Here is a 20746-nt window from a genome sequence, read left to right as displayed (position 1 = left end):
ATCAACATTAAATAATCAACTGGCATTACAGTTCATAATAAATGGCGGAATGCTGTATAAACACTGTATGCCTTGCGGTAACGTACTGCGCTGTGCAGGAATGAGCCAATACCCAAGTTCATGGCAACCTTACACCTTCTAAAGCAACTGCATCTGCAGGAATAGCCCACCGCACTGAAGTTTCATGAAACAGTGAGTCGGATTAAGGTAGAAACCACATGCAATGTAAGCTTTATAAAGGCACAAGTGATAGAAATGCAAGAAAATTCTGCTTCATTTACTGAATAACAAGTTTAAAAGAGCTCATTCTATTTAATCGGAGCTCGTGTGCACCAACTGCCACCGAAGGCAAGGAAAACAAGAGAGTCCCTTGTAAAATAGGGTTTGAACAGAGACATTGTGGGGTAAGGGGGAATTTTCCAGGGAATATCAAAGATAGATGGTGAACAGAGCTTGTTGTAGGCTGCTCACAGCTGCCTGTTATTCCAGTACTGGAATCAAAGATAATTTATGAAAAGCTCAAGGAATATTTCTTCTGGCCTGGCATGAATGTGAGGTAGAGGACTACTGAAGAACTTGTGACGCTGCTCAAAAGCAAAAGATTAAGGTTAGCCTTTTTATTAGCTTTTTCTAAAGCAAAAATATTTCTTGACTTCGGTGAGGTTGTTCACACAAAGATTGCTTATAAGAGTAAAGATTTAGAGAGTTTTACAAAATCCAGATACTGGTGGCTAACGGTGGTAGAGAGAGTTTTTTGGGAGTGAAACATTTTCTAAAATTTGGCTTGCTTCACTTTATTGAGATTATTGCTTAAAACTCCTGATTAGGGCTAATCCTTCAGAAAGGCTAAAGTCTCCAGTAGACATCTAATGTAGGAGACCTAGGGAAACACTTAACATCTACCAACTCCTGTTTTCCCTTGTATAGGTTCTGAGTTTTTGAAAATCTGGGTGCTTAAGTGGTACAAACAGGGGCAGCTGGACGCAGAATTATTTAGAAAAAAATTGGCCCTAACAGCCTGATCACCTAATTTAGCTTTTTACAGTTTTGCTAAACGCTATCCACAAACATTGCTAAAGCAAATGCAATCAGAGTAAAGATTTTACATTTTACAGATTAGTTAAGAATGTATCTATCTACTGAGTGGGTAACCTAACTGTTTATGTGGGACTTCAAAGCAAAATTTCACTACCTTAAATGTCTTGGCTACATATAAAATCCGAGAAACAGAAGTATTCCTGCTTTATATGACCACACACCTCAGATATACCATATACATGTACATTTGGAATGTTTCTATTGCCATTAGTTAATTTTAAAATAATCGAGGAATACAATGTTGCAAGTTTCTAAAGTGCTTATTTTCAATTCCATATATATATATAATATGGCAGTCAGATACAGTGCAGGCTTATGCAAGATAAATGAATAATTGTGCATGCCCAAGTCCTACATCTGCACGTCATCATTCATGCTCTAGTCCTGAAACCATCACCCTCTTCAGTGTACAGCCTTTAGAGAACAAAACATTCTTCCCCACAGTCACAGCAACTCAATGTTTGTCCTCTAACGTATTTATTTTCAAAAGTTTGTCCTATGGCTATTATTCTCTGCACAGTATTCTGGATATTCAGAATATGAAACGACGGCTATAAAGATAATCCAAGCTTGAATTTTGTTATGGACTGTACAATATTTTGCATTTGACTTAACCATCCAAAAGTATGGCAGTATGTTGTAAAATATAGTCAGTATTGTTGGGGTAAACTTTTGAAAATGAGAACATCAATGGGATGAAATCCCAAACAGTTGAAGATAACTAAATAGCTCAAAGTTTTCAGCTGGTAACTTGGCTCTTCTGGGTAGTCAAATACCATGCTGATGGTAGGGAACTTCAAAAGGATCTCACAGAAGTGGATGAAAATGTGGCAGAGGAGCTTCAGTGTAGATAAATACATCTCGGAAAAATCTGAACCATGACTACAAAATGCTTTCCAGAGTTGTACCTATCAATTTAAACTTAAGCAGTTTTTAAGATTTTGAATCATCTCCTCAATGTGCAGTGGCAACCAAAGCAGCCAACAAAATGCTGGGTGTCACCATGAAGGGCACTGAGAACAAGGGAGAACTATTTTTACCTCTTATAAAACTTCGGTGCACCCGAATCTTGAGTACAGATCTGGGCTCTGCATGTCAGGAACAAAGCAGGATGAGACATGGTATGGAGGACAACTAAAATGATGAAGTGGGTAATGTGACAGCTTTATAACAGTATGAATAAGCCGAAACCTCAATCTGGAGAGAAGGCTGAGGTGACGATACGATAAAAACGAATAAAATCATAAAGGTGGAGGGTAAGGCAAACAAAACTGGTAATCAGCACGTGCCACGCTACTAGAACTAGGAATACTCTATAAAGCTACTGGATCCATTTAGAACAGGTAAAAAAGTGGGCAGGTTCACGTGCTGTTCCTCAGCAGCACTGCTACGGCTACTGTGAGAGATGGCCAACCAGCAGGCTGTGTCCCACATCCCTGTAGCCTTTTCTTGCCTATGTGCATGTTAGGTAGACTGGAAGACAGGACAACAGGTGAACAGACACAGAAGCCAGTCTCTCACAGCTCAGTAAATTTTAAAAAGGCAAGAGAAATTGTGGGTTTTTCTCTGGTTCCATGTAGCAACAGAAGCGCAACCATTCAATCTTCAGGCAAGAAAATTAATTTGCCGGAGCTGCCATTCCAGTTCCTACCTAATATTGGAAGAGAACGTCGAAGGAGAAGGAGGTCTCATAGGACAATGAAGCATCTTGGAGTGTCCCAGTAATCACAGAATAAATCTGAAAGCCCTGCGCACAATAAGGCAAACGGGTACTCTTATCAGAATTAGAGTTTAGTCCTTGGTATTCCATTGTTACAAATACAGAAATACTTCTTTGGATTTTGTTGAGATTAGAATGTATAAATTGTTTAAAAATGTAATTTGCATAAATGAGAAAGGTAAGGATACAGGACAACTTGAAAAAAGAAAAACAGAAGAACAGGAGAGGGAAAAGTTCAAACACAATTCAGCATTTTCAGCATTCCATAATTTTAATATCTGTTGGCAAATACTGTTAGATGAAGAAATTAATCGTGGTCATTGAATTAGATTTTTATTTACTAAAATGTCAAAGGCAGGCAGGTTTTATGTATGCATGCTTGTCTCAAAAAATCTAAATAAAGACAAACTATTTGCATGTGCTTTAGTATGTTTAGTATGTACTGAATTACTTTAGCTGTCAAAATGATTATCAGATATGTGGCACTCATTTGCATAAAGTAATTTCTAAATAAAAAGTGGGTGCAAATGTGGATCATGTATTCACTGTTTGTTGATATACAACATATATTGTTCTCAAGGATATGTTTATTCCTAATATTTTTAAAGTCTCAAAAACTATTTAGTAGAATTAAGGTGTACTTTCTGTCCCTTAATGATTCTCCATCACTTAGATACGCTTTGGTATGTGTATACATATTGGATGACTCCGTTGTGGTAATCGTCTTCAATGCATGGAATTCTGATCTCAGTTAAGGCAGAATGTGGAATAACACTAGCATTAAAAATGGCTGATCAAAGGCAAGGCATTGTTAATTTGGTTCCTGAACACTGCAGAAAGGATCCTATACAGGCCACAGGTATAGCCACACCCCATGTGTGATTTTAAACTGAGTTATGAGTATGCTCAGCAAGTAACAACACACATAAACTCAGAGAACTGTTTACATCAGCATTCAAATCACTGTAGTTTATAAAACAGCTTGGTATTTTAAAGCCAAATGTGACTAAAAACATTCAGTCTGAGCCTACATGCATGAAATTGCAGCTCATTGCTATTACAAATGAGGACAGTTTAAATACGCTGAATAGACTAATATGAGATTAGACAATTATATTTCAGGTACATACAAGATGTCAAAAACTTTTCAATCGTGTTATGCAAAGAGAATGCTATAAAGTTGCAACATAGGTTATGAAAGAAAGCAGTGTATTTTGTGTAAACACATACAAATGGGACAACAGCTGTGTGCTAGAAGTCTCACAAACACCTTTAGGAAAAGTTACTGGCCAGATACACTTGTGTCTTCCCTGAACTTAAAAGGTACTGCTGTGGGCTTATGTACTGTGCTTGCTTGTACACAAGTCTATTGCTGCCATTTCCAAGAAAATTAATAGCTTTGAATATTAAAATACCACAGCTTGCTTCTCCTGCCTCCCCACCACCACTGCCATGCTGGGAGAAGCATAAAATTGTTCTTCTATCAAACTACACATCTGATAATTATCTCAACTTTACTAGCTCAAATTAAATATATTTTTCCTATACTGTTGGATGATGCTGCTTTGAAACTCCTGCTGAATTTCTGCTTCAGGGTAGCTGCATTTCCCTGCTGAATGATAAGTTTCCATTGTATAACTTGCATCTTAGCTTCAAATACACTGGAATCCATTTGGATGAAAAGCCCCAAATGAGTAATAGCCATTAAAATTTCCAGACCAAAACAAAAACAAAACCCACATCAAGGCAGAGTTAAGGTTGAAAAGGAGTATCAGTTACTCAAGGTATAAAGCATAACGGCATATTCTATAAAGTATGTTTTAAATTATTGCAAAAGTAAACATTCCAAAAACCCCAGGAAACTCAGGATTAAGTATAAAAACTTAAAAGAAACCCAAACATCTTGAATAATTGAAATGCAGTACTAAAGCCTCCAAAACAAACTTAGATCAGCCCTGCAGCAGCACCATGTTGTAAGCCAGCAATTATGATAAATGCATTTTAGTATCCATGGCCCTAAATTAGCCTAAGCTTTATTTCAAAGATGATAATTTTTCATTTTGTTCTTTTACATGCAACAAGTGACTATGACAAGCAATAGAAGGTGAGCAGGAGAAAAATAATGGTATATAACCATATTATTAGTTTCACTGTGGAACTGGTCATTACTTGACTACTTAGAAATATAAAAAAATCCATCGTAAGTGTGAAGCTACACGCAAAATACTGTTGTATCATGCATAACTGTTTCATTACTGTGAGAAGAAGCCACACCTAGCTGGACCAGTAAAGCTAAATCAGGAAAGGCTCCATTACATTTAGTCGTTTGTTAAAAGATAAGCAAATGGGATTTCAATTCTTAAAATTAAACACAGAAATTAAAATCTGAGAAACAAACTTCTTATACTGCATAGGTTACATATCTAATTGAGTGGAAAGAACTTTTCTGCAGAACAGTAAGAAAAAGAGTAAGAGGAGATGAACATTTGCCAAAAAATTCAAGCCCCAAAACACTCACTCATTTTCAAAATTGTTTTATTGCAGTTGGACAATAGAGATAAATACCTAAGAGCAAAATTCAGTAAGTCACTTTTATTTTTCTTTTGGAACAATTCTCCAAACTGGTTGTGTTTTATGATAAAGAACAAAAAGTTGCACTACATTTCAGAACATTTTGTTCTTTAAAACTGGTCAGACAGGTGGGAAATAAAAGTTGCACTACATTTCAGAACATTTTGTTCTTTAAAACTGGTCAGACAGGTGGGAAATAAGTACTACAAATTAAACGAATAATTTTCCACTCCAGCTTCATTTCCCAAATTGAACAAGTCCAAGCGAAAGAAACCATGACTTTTTCTGCTTTGGAGATGCATATCAGCTGGTGATGCACTTCAAGCTATATTAATTTGATTAAAAAGTTTATCCTTAATAACCTGAGACATCAATCCATGTATAGCTTCTATGGTGGTCTTGCAGCTGAAAAACAAGCATAAATTCAATGTTGGCCAAACACTGAACTGAACTGTCATTTTATATGAAGATATTCAGCTGTTTTAGAAGTTCAGGGTGCCCATAACCCCATGAATCTTAGCAACTGTCCAGAAAGGAAAAGTCACACACAGCAATTTAGCCATTGTTGGCAATAGCTTTTTGTTACTTAAAAAGCAAACTGATGAGCACTATACACACAGAGACCAATTTCAGAAAACTTCTTTTTCTGGCAATTTAGGACATCTTACATTAACAATAGCAAGTGAGTTCTGTGGTATCTCATCCAAAAAATAATAATAATAAAAAAAATCCCCGGGTGAATGGAGCTACCAGCTGTTATCAATACCTGAAGGCTCTCACTGTTCTCTGCATTATCTCCTTTGCCCAGCCCCAGGCCAGTAGTGCACAGTAACCATAGCTCCCCCGAGAAACTTTACAGAGAACGTTAAAGGAAGAGTTTATAGAGCTCATCAGTTATTAGTCCAAATATGTAAACATGTGCAAAACCCTCAAACAGCTGAGAGGATTCCTATTGATCCAAGTTTCATCCAGTGTGCCTGGCTTAGGGGGATGTAGTGTCAAACTAACAAATAAAAATGTCTCAAAACAGAATATACAAATGCAAAAGATGTATCATCCCTGAAGGCATGGAGAACAGGGACAAATTACTACTACATAGGTAAAGGAATCCTAGGCAAAGTAAACCAGCTTGGAGCACAGTTTGGCTAATGCGTATGTACTCTTAGAAAATGGCTCTTAGAGATGGGTATGTACAGTAATAGAAGATACCATACAGCCAAGTGTAAGCACCTTTATGCTAATATCTTACAGTATTGTTTTTCCTAAAAAAAGTACACCCAGTAATCCTTAAGCAAACATTGCACCCTTATTTCTTGAAAGTAATTTAGGTGCCACTGAATCAATTGTCCTGGAGTCTACACAAGTCTTCTACTGTCTTTTCTCAGGAAAGATTCTTAGTTGAAGAAAAACATGCATCTTTATAAGTATTACAATCCATTTTGGGAACTACAGTAGCCTCTGTTATACAGGAAAGAAGAATTGTTGACAACAACAATCCCTTCCAGTCTTACAATTTATAAACTAACTACTGATGATGACTAAATAAAAACAGGAAAGAAAAATCTCTATAAAGGTTGCAAGAAATAATATAGTAGGATGATCAGAGAAGGAATTACTTCTTAGAATTAACTGTAAGCATGTGAGAGTAACATGAAAGTAAAATGTGGTCAGCATTACAGGACACCAAACAGGGATCAAAAGGAAAGCAAACTTGTCAGCAAATTCCATCCTTCTCATGTCTTTAAAGTATTACTGTTGTAACTGTTTCACTACAGGAACTGGGAGGTATCACTTAACCCGGCTGTTGGGGGTTAGCAACAGCCTTAGCTCCATTGCAAATGTATTCTGCAACTAAAATAGTCTAAATGGGTATTAACTTCTGTGAAGTCAAGCCCCCTCCAACTTCATTATATTTGTTAGAAAACTTATAAGAGCTGTCAACTTCCCATAGTAAGGAAACAAATGCACAGAAGTCACTAGCACAACAGCAATTCTATTTAGCAATGACCACATTACATTTGCAGGTATCGCCCACTGCTTACTGTGGAACAAAGGCTTGGCCAACAAAAGCTGACTCCTTGCTTTATTAAGGCAAAGCCCGTGTTCACCTGAGTCATACTGAGCAGGATGTAAATAAAAAAATAATTTATTTATAAATCAGTCTCTTCACACAAGGCCTCCTTTTTGTCTCTTGATTTTTTTACCTATCATTAAACTCACCACTCATCTGGTATTCTTAAAAATCAGCTCCTTAGTAAGGCCTGTACTATGGCAAATACTGCTAATGTGGGGCAGAGTCAGGGGAAGAGAATACAGGAAAACCCTTCTATGTATCAGGATAAAATGAGGAAAAGGACCAGGAAACCTCCAAATCGGAAAAGTAGAACATGCCAGATTGTATTCAATTTTTGCAGTCTGTTCCAAGGGATTCTACAGAGCTGTTCCTTATTATATGGAATTGTAGCTCACTCGGAACACTCCTAAGATGTATGTTGGCGAGTCTCCATTGTCTCCACAGACGGACTGGAAGTTGTACTAGCACATGCAGTGCAGTGCTTCCTGGTTTTCCAAGTCTAGAATTCACCAGACACAATGTTCTTGAACAGCCACAAGATACTGTATGACTTCTTGGATACCATTACCCTTTGTTAAAGATTTAACTTGAAAAAATGGTGACTACATTATATAGATAGTCTAAGCTCATGTATCATTCTTAAGACTATTGGGAGAGAGAAGTATTAGTGAGAAGCAACTTCGGTACTTCAAAGCTCAAAAAAGAGAAGAACTGATTACTAACAAACATATAAGGAACACTGAGGGAAAACATTACAACTTTTCTGAAATAATGCTGTACACCCAGTGATGATAACTTCATTACTGGTAACAGCAAGTATTTGCTATCAAGCAGGATAGCTAAATATAAAGGCCAGAGTGTCTGTAATCTACTACTTAGAAACAAAACACAAAATAACAAAAAATCTTCCTCATTTGTGGAAGAAGGATGTATTAGTGAAGAAACATGCAAAAAAAAAAAAAGTTTAATTTTTAAGCCAGTGAACGTATTACACAACTGTAAACTAAACTTACTGTTGGCACTAGTTCTTAAAATCATGTCCTATATAATAATTTCATTTACTGTAAGTTTAAACCTGATTAACCACATAAAACGTGCTTATTTTCTAGCAATGATACCTTTTTGCATTTGACAGAAGACATCTTTTTTGGTTTGCTGTATACTGATGGAATTTAACAGGGATCTTTTGTTCAATAAACTATAAACTAGAGTTCAATTTATTCCAGAAACAAAGATTGAAAAGCTGTTGTAGATAAAGGCAAAGTTTAAGAAAACTTTCAAAAATAACTAGCAATATTTGGAGTTTCTCATTCCTATCTATAATCTAAACATTCTCCTCTATAATCTTAGTAGGTTACAATTGAATTGGTAGGTTACAATTAAAGGCACGATAAAAGTTTAAAACAAAATAACACATTTTACAGGGAAGAACACAAGTATGCATTACCTTACCTGTCTCTTGTTGCTTTTGCAAGTTTGTCTTCTGATTTCTTATCATGAGTCTCTAAACCCAGCATGAAACTGCCCCTTCCAAGCTGAGCTTCTGACTGTTCTAATTTTTCAGACAAATCAAACACTTGGCCAGTGGTGTAGTCAGCATTCTTAGGAAAAAGAAGTCAATAAACATATTGAATTCTCAGCTATAAATTCAAGCTTAAAAGCACCTTTTAGACCACACATTTTAACCTATATCTGCAATTGAAGTGATACAGAACATGAGTTGTACACAAGTGGTGGTTGAGAGAACAAAGGGTGAACATCTGGCAAACACTCAATACCTAAAGCCTGAAATGGGCACTCTTTATGACTTTCTGCCCATGCCCTAAGTTATGAAAGAGTAAGTAAAACTCAACTGGTTTTGACTGAGAGAAGGTATAAAATTGGCTTTTGCAGAGGGAAGGTTTGATGCTATGCTGTTACACTGAACGTCTACCTCCAGTATTTCTGTTACAACCTTGTTTTAACAGTTCCATTAGTTTGGTTTCTTTTGTGTGGGTTTTTTTTTACGTGTTTACTTATTCAATACCATTATTTTAAGGCATACTATTCATTACAGTGCTGTAGAGAGATATAAAGTTAAAAGGTGTTTAAGGAAAAATCTAAGCATATAGAGAACTCAGTAAAATGAAACATAAGTTATTCCCACCTTCTACTTACAATGAGGAGGTAATTTAGTAAATAATTCAGTATTATACATAATACTGAAATACATTTCAGTATTTATGATTAGGAAAACCTTCCTTCCTTGTTTAATCTGACAAATAGATTCTTAATGTGGGATCTGTATCTATCAGTGTCCCATTAAGCATTTTACAGTAGAGGGTCTGGCTTTCAGCACTAATGAATTGACATAAGCACATGACAGCATACTATGGTACTTACAGTAAGCAAACTAGAAGAACTGAGAGTGTTCACCCAGTACTTGTTCCACAAAAGCTCAAGCAATTTACGATCCAAAGATGATTTAAAGTACGAGACTTCTAAAGCATAATACCTTTAAAAACAAACATGCAGACAAAGTTTCCATCTAAATCTGTCGTGTTTGGCTGTGACACTCAAAGTATATGCAACTCAAAAAATCCTTATCAATGGCAACTATCTTCAAAAATTCAAAGCACTGAACAATGAAAAAGTTACCTCCAGGTCCAATTCTAATTCTAAAGGATCTTCCAACAGTATTTCATAGATAGCTTTAATACAGGTAGACATAATTCCCACACATACTGCTGTGTTCTATTTACTGAGTTGCAAGGGTTTTTTAAATTATTCTCTTAATAACTTCTTATGCAATGACGCCCTGTTCCGTGCTTGGGATCTTCAATACTGTAATAATTGTTACCTACAGATGACTGAGTTTTGCATATATCACCTCTAATTCAAATAGGAACATTTGAGACCAGTAAATGTTACAAACAGCAAACAATCTTATGTTCTACCACACTTACTTTGACAGCCAGGTTTTAGTGGTGCTACACAATTCACAAGAGATGATAAAGCAGACAGAAAGCTGAGCTATGCAAAGTCATTAGTGCAGGCAAATTACAGCGACATTAAAGAGCTATATTAAACTTTATTTTGATCAGAAAATTCTTGAGCAAGTTGTCAATAATCCTATTATCTCTTGATTTCTCTGGGAAGCTATTTTGCTTGGCATTTCTGCAAGAAATTGCATCTGAGATAACAATGCTTTAAAATCTACCAACACACCACGTTTTAGTATTTCTGTGATAGAACAAATACCCTTATTTCATATATGCTAAGAAAAATGAGGTACTAAGTTCTTCAAAGAGATTTGTGGCAGATTCAAAATTAGAAATCCAAGTTGTTAGAGGAATAGGGTAATAAACTTAAAAAGATTAAACAGAAGCAGTTTCACATTGGGCACTGAACACCAATTAAAGAAGAGAAGTTTGACTAAGATTCTCCAGACTGCTACTATGAAGAAATTAGTAGTCACTGGCATTCCAAACAGAAAGGATCATTAAGGGTCTATAGCACAAGTCTTACGAGGAGTGGCTGAGGGAACTGGTGTTGTTTAGTCTGGAGAAAAGGAGGTTCAGGGGAAATCTTATCGCTCTCTACAGCTAGAGAGAAAGGAAAGGAGGCTGTAGGGAGGCTGTAGGGAGGTGGGTGTTGGTCTCTTCTCCCAAGTAAGAGGTGATAGGACAAGAGGAAACAGCCTCAAGTTGCGCCAGAGCAGATTTAGATTGGATGTTAGGAAAAATGTCTTCACTGAAAAGGTTGTCAAGCACTGGAATAGGCTGCCCAGGGAAGTGGTTGAATCACCATTCCTGGAGGTACTTAGAAGATTTGTAGACATGGCACTTAGGGGCATGGTTTAGTGGTGGAATTGGCAGTGCTAGATTAATGGACTCTGATCTTAAGGGTCTTTTCCAGCCTAAATGATTTCATGGTTCTATGATCATCATTCAAGTTCTCTAGATTTTTAACTCTTAGTCAGACTACCCACACTACTGAGCGGACACCACCACTCTAGTAATTTGTATTATCAGTAATTCAGTAACACGGCAATTTTGTAGTTTTAATTCCCTCTCTTTTTGCCTAACAGCTGTTTCGTTCTACGAAAGACTGCAAAATATCTTCTCGGTTTGGATGGAAAGAAATGGCTTGTGCAAGAAGCCAATGTCCTGAGACAGAGATTGTAACGATAACTATTAAGCACTTCTGACTGCAAAAAAACCCACCAAATGAACTCTCCCCAACTGACCACCTCTAAAACCTGTAAGGATAAAACTTACCCTCCTTTCATGCTTAAAAGCATGGGTTTATGGCCAATGCCAGACTTATAAGGACTACTCTGAAATGACAGGAACATTACAATTCTACAAAGATTTCTGTGTAGCTACTGTTGTGGATTTTTCCTCAAATTAGATAGGAAGACCAATTCCCAATTGTTTTAATTTCTTCATCTCTTCAGGGTCAGACTTTGCATGCAACTATAAATGCACTCAAGAACATATATCCATGCAGTAAAAGTGTGGAAAAAGCTACACAACAGCCTACAGGATACGCTCGTGTCAATGAGATCTTCAAGTTCTCTGTAAACAGATCCTTAAGCTGTATGGCTTGTCAAACATCTGGAGGTAGGACTGAAAGCAGGCCATTACTGAAAGAAGCAGTCCCATCTTTCCTTAGCTGCCTCTTTGCAAGCACCGCATCTCCAACATTGGTCTCTACACCCCACCTTAGCTTAACCAGCAAGAACATGTGTGCTGCCGCAAGTTGGACGAGATAAGGGGACTGACCTGTCAAAACAAATGCCTCACCAAATAAGTAAATGTAGTATGAAGTGAGGAACACGTGGCTGGGGAAAAAACAGTTAAAGAAAGAACGGTTAAAACTAAACTACCTTAATTCATGGAAAGTAAACTAGCAGGAGAGAAAAAGCAGTAATTCTTCCTGTTGCTGATGTTATCTTTGAAGCAGCTCCACTTTCCAATCCTACCAAAGACAGAAACAATCCTAACACGCCCAGTGATGCAGGATAAAGCCACTACTCAGCAGATATATGACAGTCTCCCCAGCCCTGCTGCTATACCTACCTCTGACCCTTTCCTCCCTCCTCTAAGAAAGCACTACTTAAGGGTGTTCAGGAATCAACTGCTAAAGCTGTTAGCCAGGTTCATCTTCATTTTTCTAACAGCTCTCCCGTAAAAAGTCTCCTGATAAATGACAATAACACTTTTTCACAAAACCAACTGTGATAAAGCAACAAATGACTGCAAGATTTGAAACATTCCAAGAAATTTACTTTTCTGTACTGATTCACTAACCTAAACACAAAAATTGAGAACTTGTGTTAGAGTTAGTAGTTTTTATGTTACTTACTGTTTACAATGTACACCAAAGTCTTCTATCTTATTAAGCGGAATAGTCTGGTATTCAGAGGGACCTTCATCTGGAGGTTTATAGCCCTAAAAATTCAACGAAGGGCAAAGATGACACAGTCATTTTGGAACTTTCAAAAATGCCTAAACTCTTTTAAAGCACTTCAAAAAAATTCTAGTTTATGCAATTCTAGTTTATTTTTCCTAGGGAAAATAAAATTTCCCCTAGGAGCCCGAAATCTGTGATTTTCTTAGATCTCAGATTTACATTTGGCTTTAATGGCGGTCATTACATTTGCAGGTCTATGAAAAAGCATGTTGGAAGCAAAGTAGTGGTCATAGTTGAGATTTTTCAAACAAGTAAGATGGCAAGTTACAATTAGATCATTTCCTAGATAAAAGAAAGAGTAAGCTTCTTCTAAGATAGAATCTCTCTACCTATTCTTGGAAGTGATTTCAGTCCTCTTTTGAGGGAAGATAGGAGGCATGAGAAGAGGGAAGAAACATCCATGCCTTGGATATGCCTTAGGGATACCTAAAACTTCAGTTACTTATTTAGCCAAGATGGTGCCACTCACAGCTACTGACCAGGCAAGAATTGCCCATAGACCTTTGCAAGGAGTCCCTAAAAATACGCTTCTAACATTCATTTTCTATATAGGATTTGATTTTCAGGTGCAGGATTCTTCTCCTTGTTCAAAATTCTGAAAGTATTTATGGAGCAATTTGTCAACAGTAGTGAATATACTCTCTTGAATCGCAAACTGTTCTAAGAAGACCTCTCATATATTTGTCAACACAAAAATAATGCTTGAATGCAACTGGGAACCTCTCACAAACATTTTTGTTAAATACAGTTTTACTGGATGTCAGCCTGAAGTCCTTGATGAGTCAATAAGAACTGGAAATTTGAAGGATATACCTGAACTTTATTAGATTGAAATTAAATAGCACAGTTATATCACTGCTATTAGTATCAATGAAAGACTGCATTTGGAGGTCTAGATCTCCAATATTTATGTGATTTCCTGGTTTTTGGCCTAACCCTTCCATGTTGTTTAATTTTTTTTTTTTATATTTTATTTTTTACATTTTGCGAAGATTCAAAATATTTGAGAGACTTAAGTAGATAATATTCAATCTTGCTTCTCTAAAACATAAAGCGCACTATTAACATTTGGTTTTAGGTCTAAAAAAAAAATGATAGATAAGAATTAACATACATCTATTTCCATGAATGCTACCTACAACTATATCCATTAAAAAATGGCTATAGTGAGCTATTTAATTTTCAAACAGCTCCATTATCTAGACAGTCTATTTGATTTAACACTGCCAAAAATCTATGAAAAACAAACTAGAAGTCAACCTTTGTAAATGTAAGCAATATCCAACAGACATGTGATAACCAGTATATCAGCATGTCTTTCTTTTAGAATGAGGAATGACATACAGTACAGCAGATCGAACTGTCTGATGATCAAACTGCAGTAATTTTTAGAACAAAACTACTACTCATTTAAAGACAGTTTAGTGATCACGTACTACATAATTTTAACTATGTACCTTAGGATATGTCCTAAATGCTCCAAGATTTACTTTTCCTGCAGATATTGTTCTTGTTGGATCAATCTGTAAAAATACAGGTAATGCTTGTTATATGCATTTTACAAATTATTACAGGCATACATTAAATTTACATTTCTGAAATACAATTATTGTAATTAGTGCAAATGGTATTAGTTTTGTCATAAACAGTGCTTTTCCAGTTGGCATCTGTGGGTATAAGACTCTAAAAAGATAGGAATATCAAGAGCCTTCTATGGACCATTTTTTCAAACTAATTTTCCTTATTTCCCTAATACTTGAAAGAAATTGCACTTCAGAGCAATCAATAAACCACAGTAAAAAAAAAAAAATCTGCATTTTAATCTTATAACCACTGGAGGTAAGAAATAGTATTATGTGATCTGCTGTATTTTGGTGGAAAATACAGGAAACTAATGAAGGAATCTACTTGCTAACATATTTACTACTGCCATGTTTAAAAGTAATAAAAAAAAAAGCCAGAAAAAGAAAGAAAAAAATTCTAAAAACCCCCAAACAACAAACAAAAAACCCAGTCCCAAAAAAGTGTTCTGAATCTGTGAAGTTATGTCATAACATAGGAGAACTAATATGGTGGAAATACTTCTTAAGGATGACTTATCTTTTTCTAATGTAATTCTTCCATCAGAGTTATATTCCTTCTTTCTGACTAATTTCAGTCTTTTTTCCTTTATTTCCTTCAGTAGCAATGGTTACAAGAGTCCTGTCTAAAATAAGATTTACTTTTGATTTCAAATGTGATCTGAAGCCTGGAAGACCCTGAAGAGCCCAAAGAGTTTCTTTAGCATTTTTTTTTCCAAAGATAGATTTCCTAGTGTCTTCTACCTTGTACCATCCCACTGATTTAATTTAAAAGGCATTTTAGATGCCAAGTAACAGAACTCTGTGAACATGCTTTGCTTTATTTCAACAAAAGCAACAGATTTTTGTTTTATTGCAGGAGGTTGAATATGGATTGCTCAATACATTTTTTTGCAAAAGTACCAAGTAGAACTTTAAGTTATGAGTAACATATAGATTTCTACAGATCTACCACACCTGAAACAATACAGTGAAAATGCAATAAGGAATACTGCCGGTTTGACTAGTATGTGGCTAACAAAGCAAAAGAAGCGATACCAATTTAAAATCTGGATCTAACACTTTTATCATGCAAAAACACACTTACTAGAATGTTAACAGAAATCTAAAAACTATTCCCCCCTCGACATAATTTGCTATGCAGTTTTATCAACTATCAGCCCGTACTTACAACCACTGCTACAAAGGGTTCTTGAAATTGCTGATTAAGCATCTGGGTACTGACGTCGATCCCAGAGAGCCAGCAGCCATAGCCAGGGTGACTGTGATACCAGCCAATTGCGTTTTCTAGACGACCAACCTAACAGCAGTGAAGGAAAACCAACCCAGTGTTAACCTCCATTCCAAAAGTATCCGCTGCCCTCTTTTGGGCCTTCCAGCATACTACAACGCAGTCAGAGGATAAAAAAAGAACACACACACAGCCCGCGATGATAACTTACTAATACCAAACACCGTATTTTGCTAAACTATTTTCTAGAAACCACACAAGCTATAGTTTTAGCATTCTCTGTTATAGCTACTACCACAAAACGAAGAACTTCAGGGAGCCAGGAGCTCCTTTTTCAATGACAACTGAATTACATAGGCGATTCCACATGGTGGGACTCTTCAGCATAGAAGAAAAATTTCGTAGGGTGGCTATGACATAAGTATATATAGTTTCATATAATGCATGGCATGTCCGTAGAGAATGAACGTTCATTATTTAATACACCTCAGAGGCATATATAGAGACATCATCGGTAGGTTGAAAAAATTACAACTTGAAAGATGCCCATTTTCCAACACCAAGTGTGACAGAATTTATTGCCAGAGCACACTCTGAAAGCCGAAAGATGAATTTGAGATATACAGGATCAGAAAAACGCAAAATAGGAGGTTCCAAATAATACCCCTGGCTATCTCTAAACATACTGGAAGAAAAACAACTAACCAACCAACACCCGCCTGCCCAAGAGAATGAACACCCGTTGCACCTAATTTTGTAATCCTTTCTCAGTAATTGCATACTGGCTGCTCAATACTGAGTTGAATAATTTTGGTATGACCCCAATTCTTAACTGAGATTTGTGTGTTTGGATGAATCAGCTGCTTGGTTTTGCGAAATACTGAATACATCAGGAAGGTTAAATGAGAATGTTAAGATGCGACAGAGCATACAAATTGCCTACTGAACGGAATATTTATTTTATTTTTGAATTGGTGAATAGTATTTATATTTTCTTTATAACTCCCATTTATAGAAACCAACAAATTCCCAAAGAAGTTGCGTTACTTTTCAAAGCTAAATAAGACTTTTTGACCATATTAACACCAGGACCTGCCTACAGTGAAGCAAGTGGAACGTTGGCCTCTGTGAAGTACGTATGCAAGAGGATATATCAACTTGCAATCTAATATTAAAAAGAGTTATTCCAGGAACAACTGCTTGCCAAAATCAAATGTGGAACAGCCAGCATGCAAACTCTGCCAGAGCATCAGTAAAGCTGAGTTGTTATATTTGCACAGGAGTTCAATTCCAAAAATTGTTAAACTAACTATAGACAGAACTGCACAATATAAACAACTAGAACAAAACATTTCCTACCATATGAGTACTCTCACATAAACCTGGACTGCTTTAAACATAAGATGAACTAACTACATATAAAAAAAATCCTAATTTTATGTTATATATTTACTATTTTGAAACCCATTATTTCTACCTAAGAACTGGATAGTACAAATTTATCTTTAGGTAAAGACATCTTTTCAGGTTTCCTACTTTTCTGCAATAACAGTATTACCATCATGACATTAATAGTTTTCAGATAAAAAGAACAAGATTCAATGAATTATTTCAAAACTTTCACATAAATAGGGTTGATGAATTACTCAGAACCCTCCCCACCCAATCCTGTCCCTGAATATACCTACTATATAGCTACTTCTGGATGATGTTTACTCTTTTCTCATGTTATGATCCAGTCTAATTCACATCTATTTAAGTCTCTTCAACTGGATATACAGGCACAACTCTCCAAAATAACCCAAATACTGCTCTGTTATGTCCAGTGAATAAGTGGCCTCTACTTTTATCTGGTTTAAAATACTTCTAGGATTGAAGAAAAATCAAAGAGTAAACTGGGCCTCAAACTATTTCAGATTGAAGAGTTAGAATGATTCCAACACTTATTCATAGTATAAGATTGCCCTGTACTGGAAGAAGCATGTCAGCAGGTGCTCTGATGTGTCATCCTGGTTTCTAGATCAGCCACAGAGTAGATTTATATTTCTGTTATCCTTCTACATGTGAGAATTTTACTGTGTATTCAGGCTTAATACGACATAACCTCTGAACACAAGGTGACGAAGAGGGGACAGACATTTGAGTCAGTTCATCTAAATTTCTGAATTATAAGTCTGGATAATTACGTTGCACTGAAACATAATTATTCCTTCATTGGCATTTTCTTCACAAATGTCTTTTCCATAACAATAAACAGCAACATGGCTATGCAGTAAGACTTCAGGTAACAAGAAGGTAAGAATAAATAGCATGTTCCTGATCTACAAATAATAAATATTTTTGGCACATAAGTATCTTTAACTTTGCATACTGTTTTTAGAAACATGCATTCTATTAGTTATTTTAGAAACACACTCCCTCCTTGTTCCATCCACAAACCACCAGCTGCAGCCACAAAAACACTTCCTGAGCAATAAAAATCATTTATAAAGGAAGGGAAAGTCAAGTACCTGATGACCTACTAAAAGACACGGAAATGCATGTGAAAATGTTCCTTGCTGCCGACACAGTCCTCTTAGCCATGTTTGAGAAGAAAAAGGGCAATCGGACAACCACTTTATCACTGTGGGAGGACGGAAGGCGGGGAAGCCTGCAAACCCCAGAACATGTTCCTGCGCGATTAGCTTACAAGATCTGCAGACACACCATACAGGGGGAGAAACACCCTCCGCCAATTCTCCTCACCTGCTTTGCGTTTTCAATGTACGCAGCCATATACTCGTAGGCGGCCGCCTGAGCGTTGACGCGAGTCTCGGTGCCCTCCACCGGCAGGGCGAAGCTGTCCATGATGATCATGGTTTCCCCGTCCACCTTGCCCAGCATGAGCCCCATCACCTCCAGATTGCCTCCCGACCTGGCGTGCATCACCATCTTCAGGAGCGCCAGCGCCGAGATCTTGCAGTACTTGAAGTAATGGTGGCTGCAACAGAGAGGCCGCGAAGGCCATCAGGGCTGGGCTGGCCCAGCCACCCGGCCCGGCCCGGCCCGGCCCGCGCCTCAGGCCCTCACCGCCCACCCCCCGCCCGGCCCACCCCGGCCCGGCCCCGCTCCGCTCTCTCTCACTCACTCTTTGGTCCAGGGCTTGGCCGCCAGGATCTCCTGTTGCTGCTTGCGGTCGTACTTGTATATCTCGTCGATGCTCTGCGCCTCCTGCATGTTGTTGGCCAACTCCCACGTCTTCTGCGCCATCCCGCTCCCGGAGGCGCCGCTCCCCGCCGCCGCCATCGCCCCCCGCACCGGGCCCGGCCCTATCCGCCTCACCGGCAGAACCAAGCGAGGCGGGAGGGGAGTGCGGGGGAAGGTGGTACGGTCCGCGCAGGCCCGGGGCGGGCGGCGCTGCGCCCCCAGCGGGGCCGCTGAGCTCTGCGCCTCGGGCGGGCCGATACGGGTGCTGTTAACGCCTGCGGGCGCTGCGGGGCTGCTCGGCCGCCCTGGTTATAGCATGTCGCGGCCTGACAGAAGCGTTCGGGGGCCGCAGTGCGTTCTCCCTCCTCGCCTGCGCCCGGGCCGGTCGGCCGGCCAAGCGGTGCTTCACAGGGAGCGGCCTGCGGAGGCCCACGTTGAGGGGAGAGAGCTGCCGCCGCCTCCCTTCCCGCTTCCTTTTGCCTGTTAAAGCCGCGCCGGTACGGCCCCTGCCATGCTTTCTCGCCCGGGGAGGAGGCGAACCACCGGCTCCTGCGGGCCGGGGGCGGGATAAAAGCGTCGCGTAGCGCCGCCCTCCGGAGCAGCAGGGGGCGCTGCTTGGCACCGCCCGCCCGGTTTCCGAGGAGGCGGTAACGCGCGCGGGACGCGGAGAGAGCTGCCGGTGAGCGGTGCGGTCGGGGCAGCGCCCGGGAACTCTTTACCCTCCGCAGCCCGGTCTTCCCGTCCCGCCGCGCGAAGGTCGAGCGGCCGCCTTGTTCACGGCCCGGGGCGAGCGCTCCCAGTCTCCTCTGCGACGGGCGAGACGAGGGTGGCTCGCCGTGGAGCAGGACGGGCCTGGGGGATGGCGCAGGGAGCGGGCTGGGGCCGGGGCGCGTCCGCCGGGACCCGGCCACGGTGTCGGGCTTGGGCGTCCTTGCGGGGGGCAGCGGGGCTCTGCGAGGCCTTCCGGCGGGAGCCGTTTGTTGTGCGGCGGTTGCCTAACAACGGTGCCGCGCTCCTTAAAGGGGCCGAGCACCGGAGTGCCTCCTCCCTGACCGGCCCACGGCCTCCCGCGGTTCTCTGTCTCGGGCGGGCGGGCGGCAGCGCCTCGCACCTGGCCTGTGGGGGCTGTCCGTGCTGCTGGGGCTACCGGAGGAATGCTGCCGAGGAGGGAGGCTGGGAGGCGGGGGCGGCCTGTGCGCGGGCGGGCGGGCGCTGCAGGCCGGGCCCGGGGGAGAGGCGCTGCCCCGAGCTGTCACGCTTGGAGAAGTAAAGCTTATCTCCTGGCTCTGAAGGTTTTCCGAAATTAATGCCTTTTTATGATCAGCGTACGTGCTCCGGAAAAGCGGATAAACTCTTATGGCGAGGGGAAGTAACTGGCGAAACTTGTTGGTTGGTTGCTGCGAGGTTTAATTACCTGCACTGTTATGAAAAAGTCGTGTTGTTTTAGTCAGAGTTTATTCGTTGTGAGCGTCCAGACCCTGGAATACTTTTGTGCTTTTTCAGTTAAGAATTGAAACGAAGGTGAAAGGTACAGGAAGCATGTTCCTGACAGAAAGAGCTTATTCTAAATGCCATTCACAGGGGTAGAGAAGCAGCCAGTACTGACTGTTATGAGACCGTAGGAAGTTTGTGTGAAACTTTGAAAAATATGTCTTAATAACATAATTATACCATATAATCTGTAAGTACAATTACTAAACATGGCGTGTAGTTGCTTTTTAGAAGTACTTCCCTCCTTGCCACGCTTGCTACAGTTCATATGGATGGGAATTGCCATTTTGCCAGTTTTCCTGATGTTATTTTAATATTATTGTACCACAAAATAGATA

General features: G+C 39.4%; 1 protein-coding gene across 1 annotated transcript; it reads right to left on the bottom strand.

The window, feature by feature from the left end:
- Window positions 1-5709: 5709 nt before the first annotated feature.
- On the bottom strand, window positions 5710-19016 carry COPS5 (COP9 signalosome subunit 5; the record flags this gene model as incomplete). The annotated part of the gene is made up of 8 exons (XM_081996678.1): window positions 5710-5794; window positions 8916-9064; window positions 9846-9957; window positions 12813-12898; window positions 14378-14443; window positions 15672-15800; window positions 18477-18711; window positions 18859-19016. The coding sequence occupies 8 exons, from the start codon at window positions 19014-19016 to the stop codon at window positions 5710-5712; spliced, it is 1020 nt and encodes a 339-aa protein (XP_081852804.1).
- Window positions 19017-20746: the final 1730 nt, after the last annotated feature.

Source organism: Phaethon aethereus (genome assembly GCF_964289735.1).
Source record: "Phaethon aethereus genome assembly, chromosome: 2".
NCBI classification, from domain to species: Eukaryota; Metazoa; Chordata; class Aves; order Phaethontiformes; family Phaethontidae; genus Phaethon; species Phaethon aethereus.
Note: the sequence above shows the minus strand (reverse complement) of the source record. Positions and strands in the feature narration are given on the sequence as shown.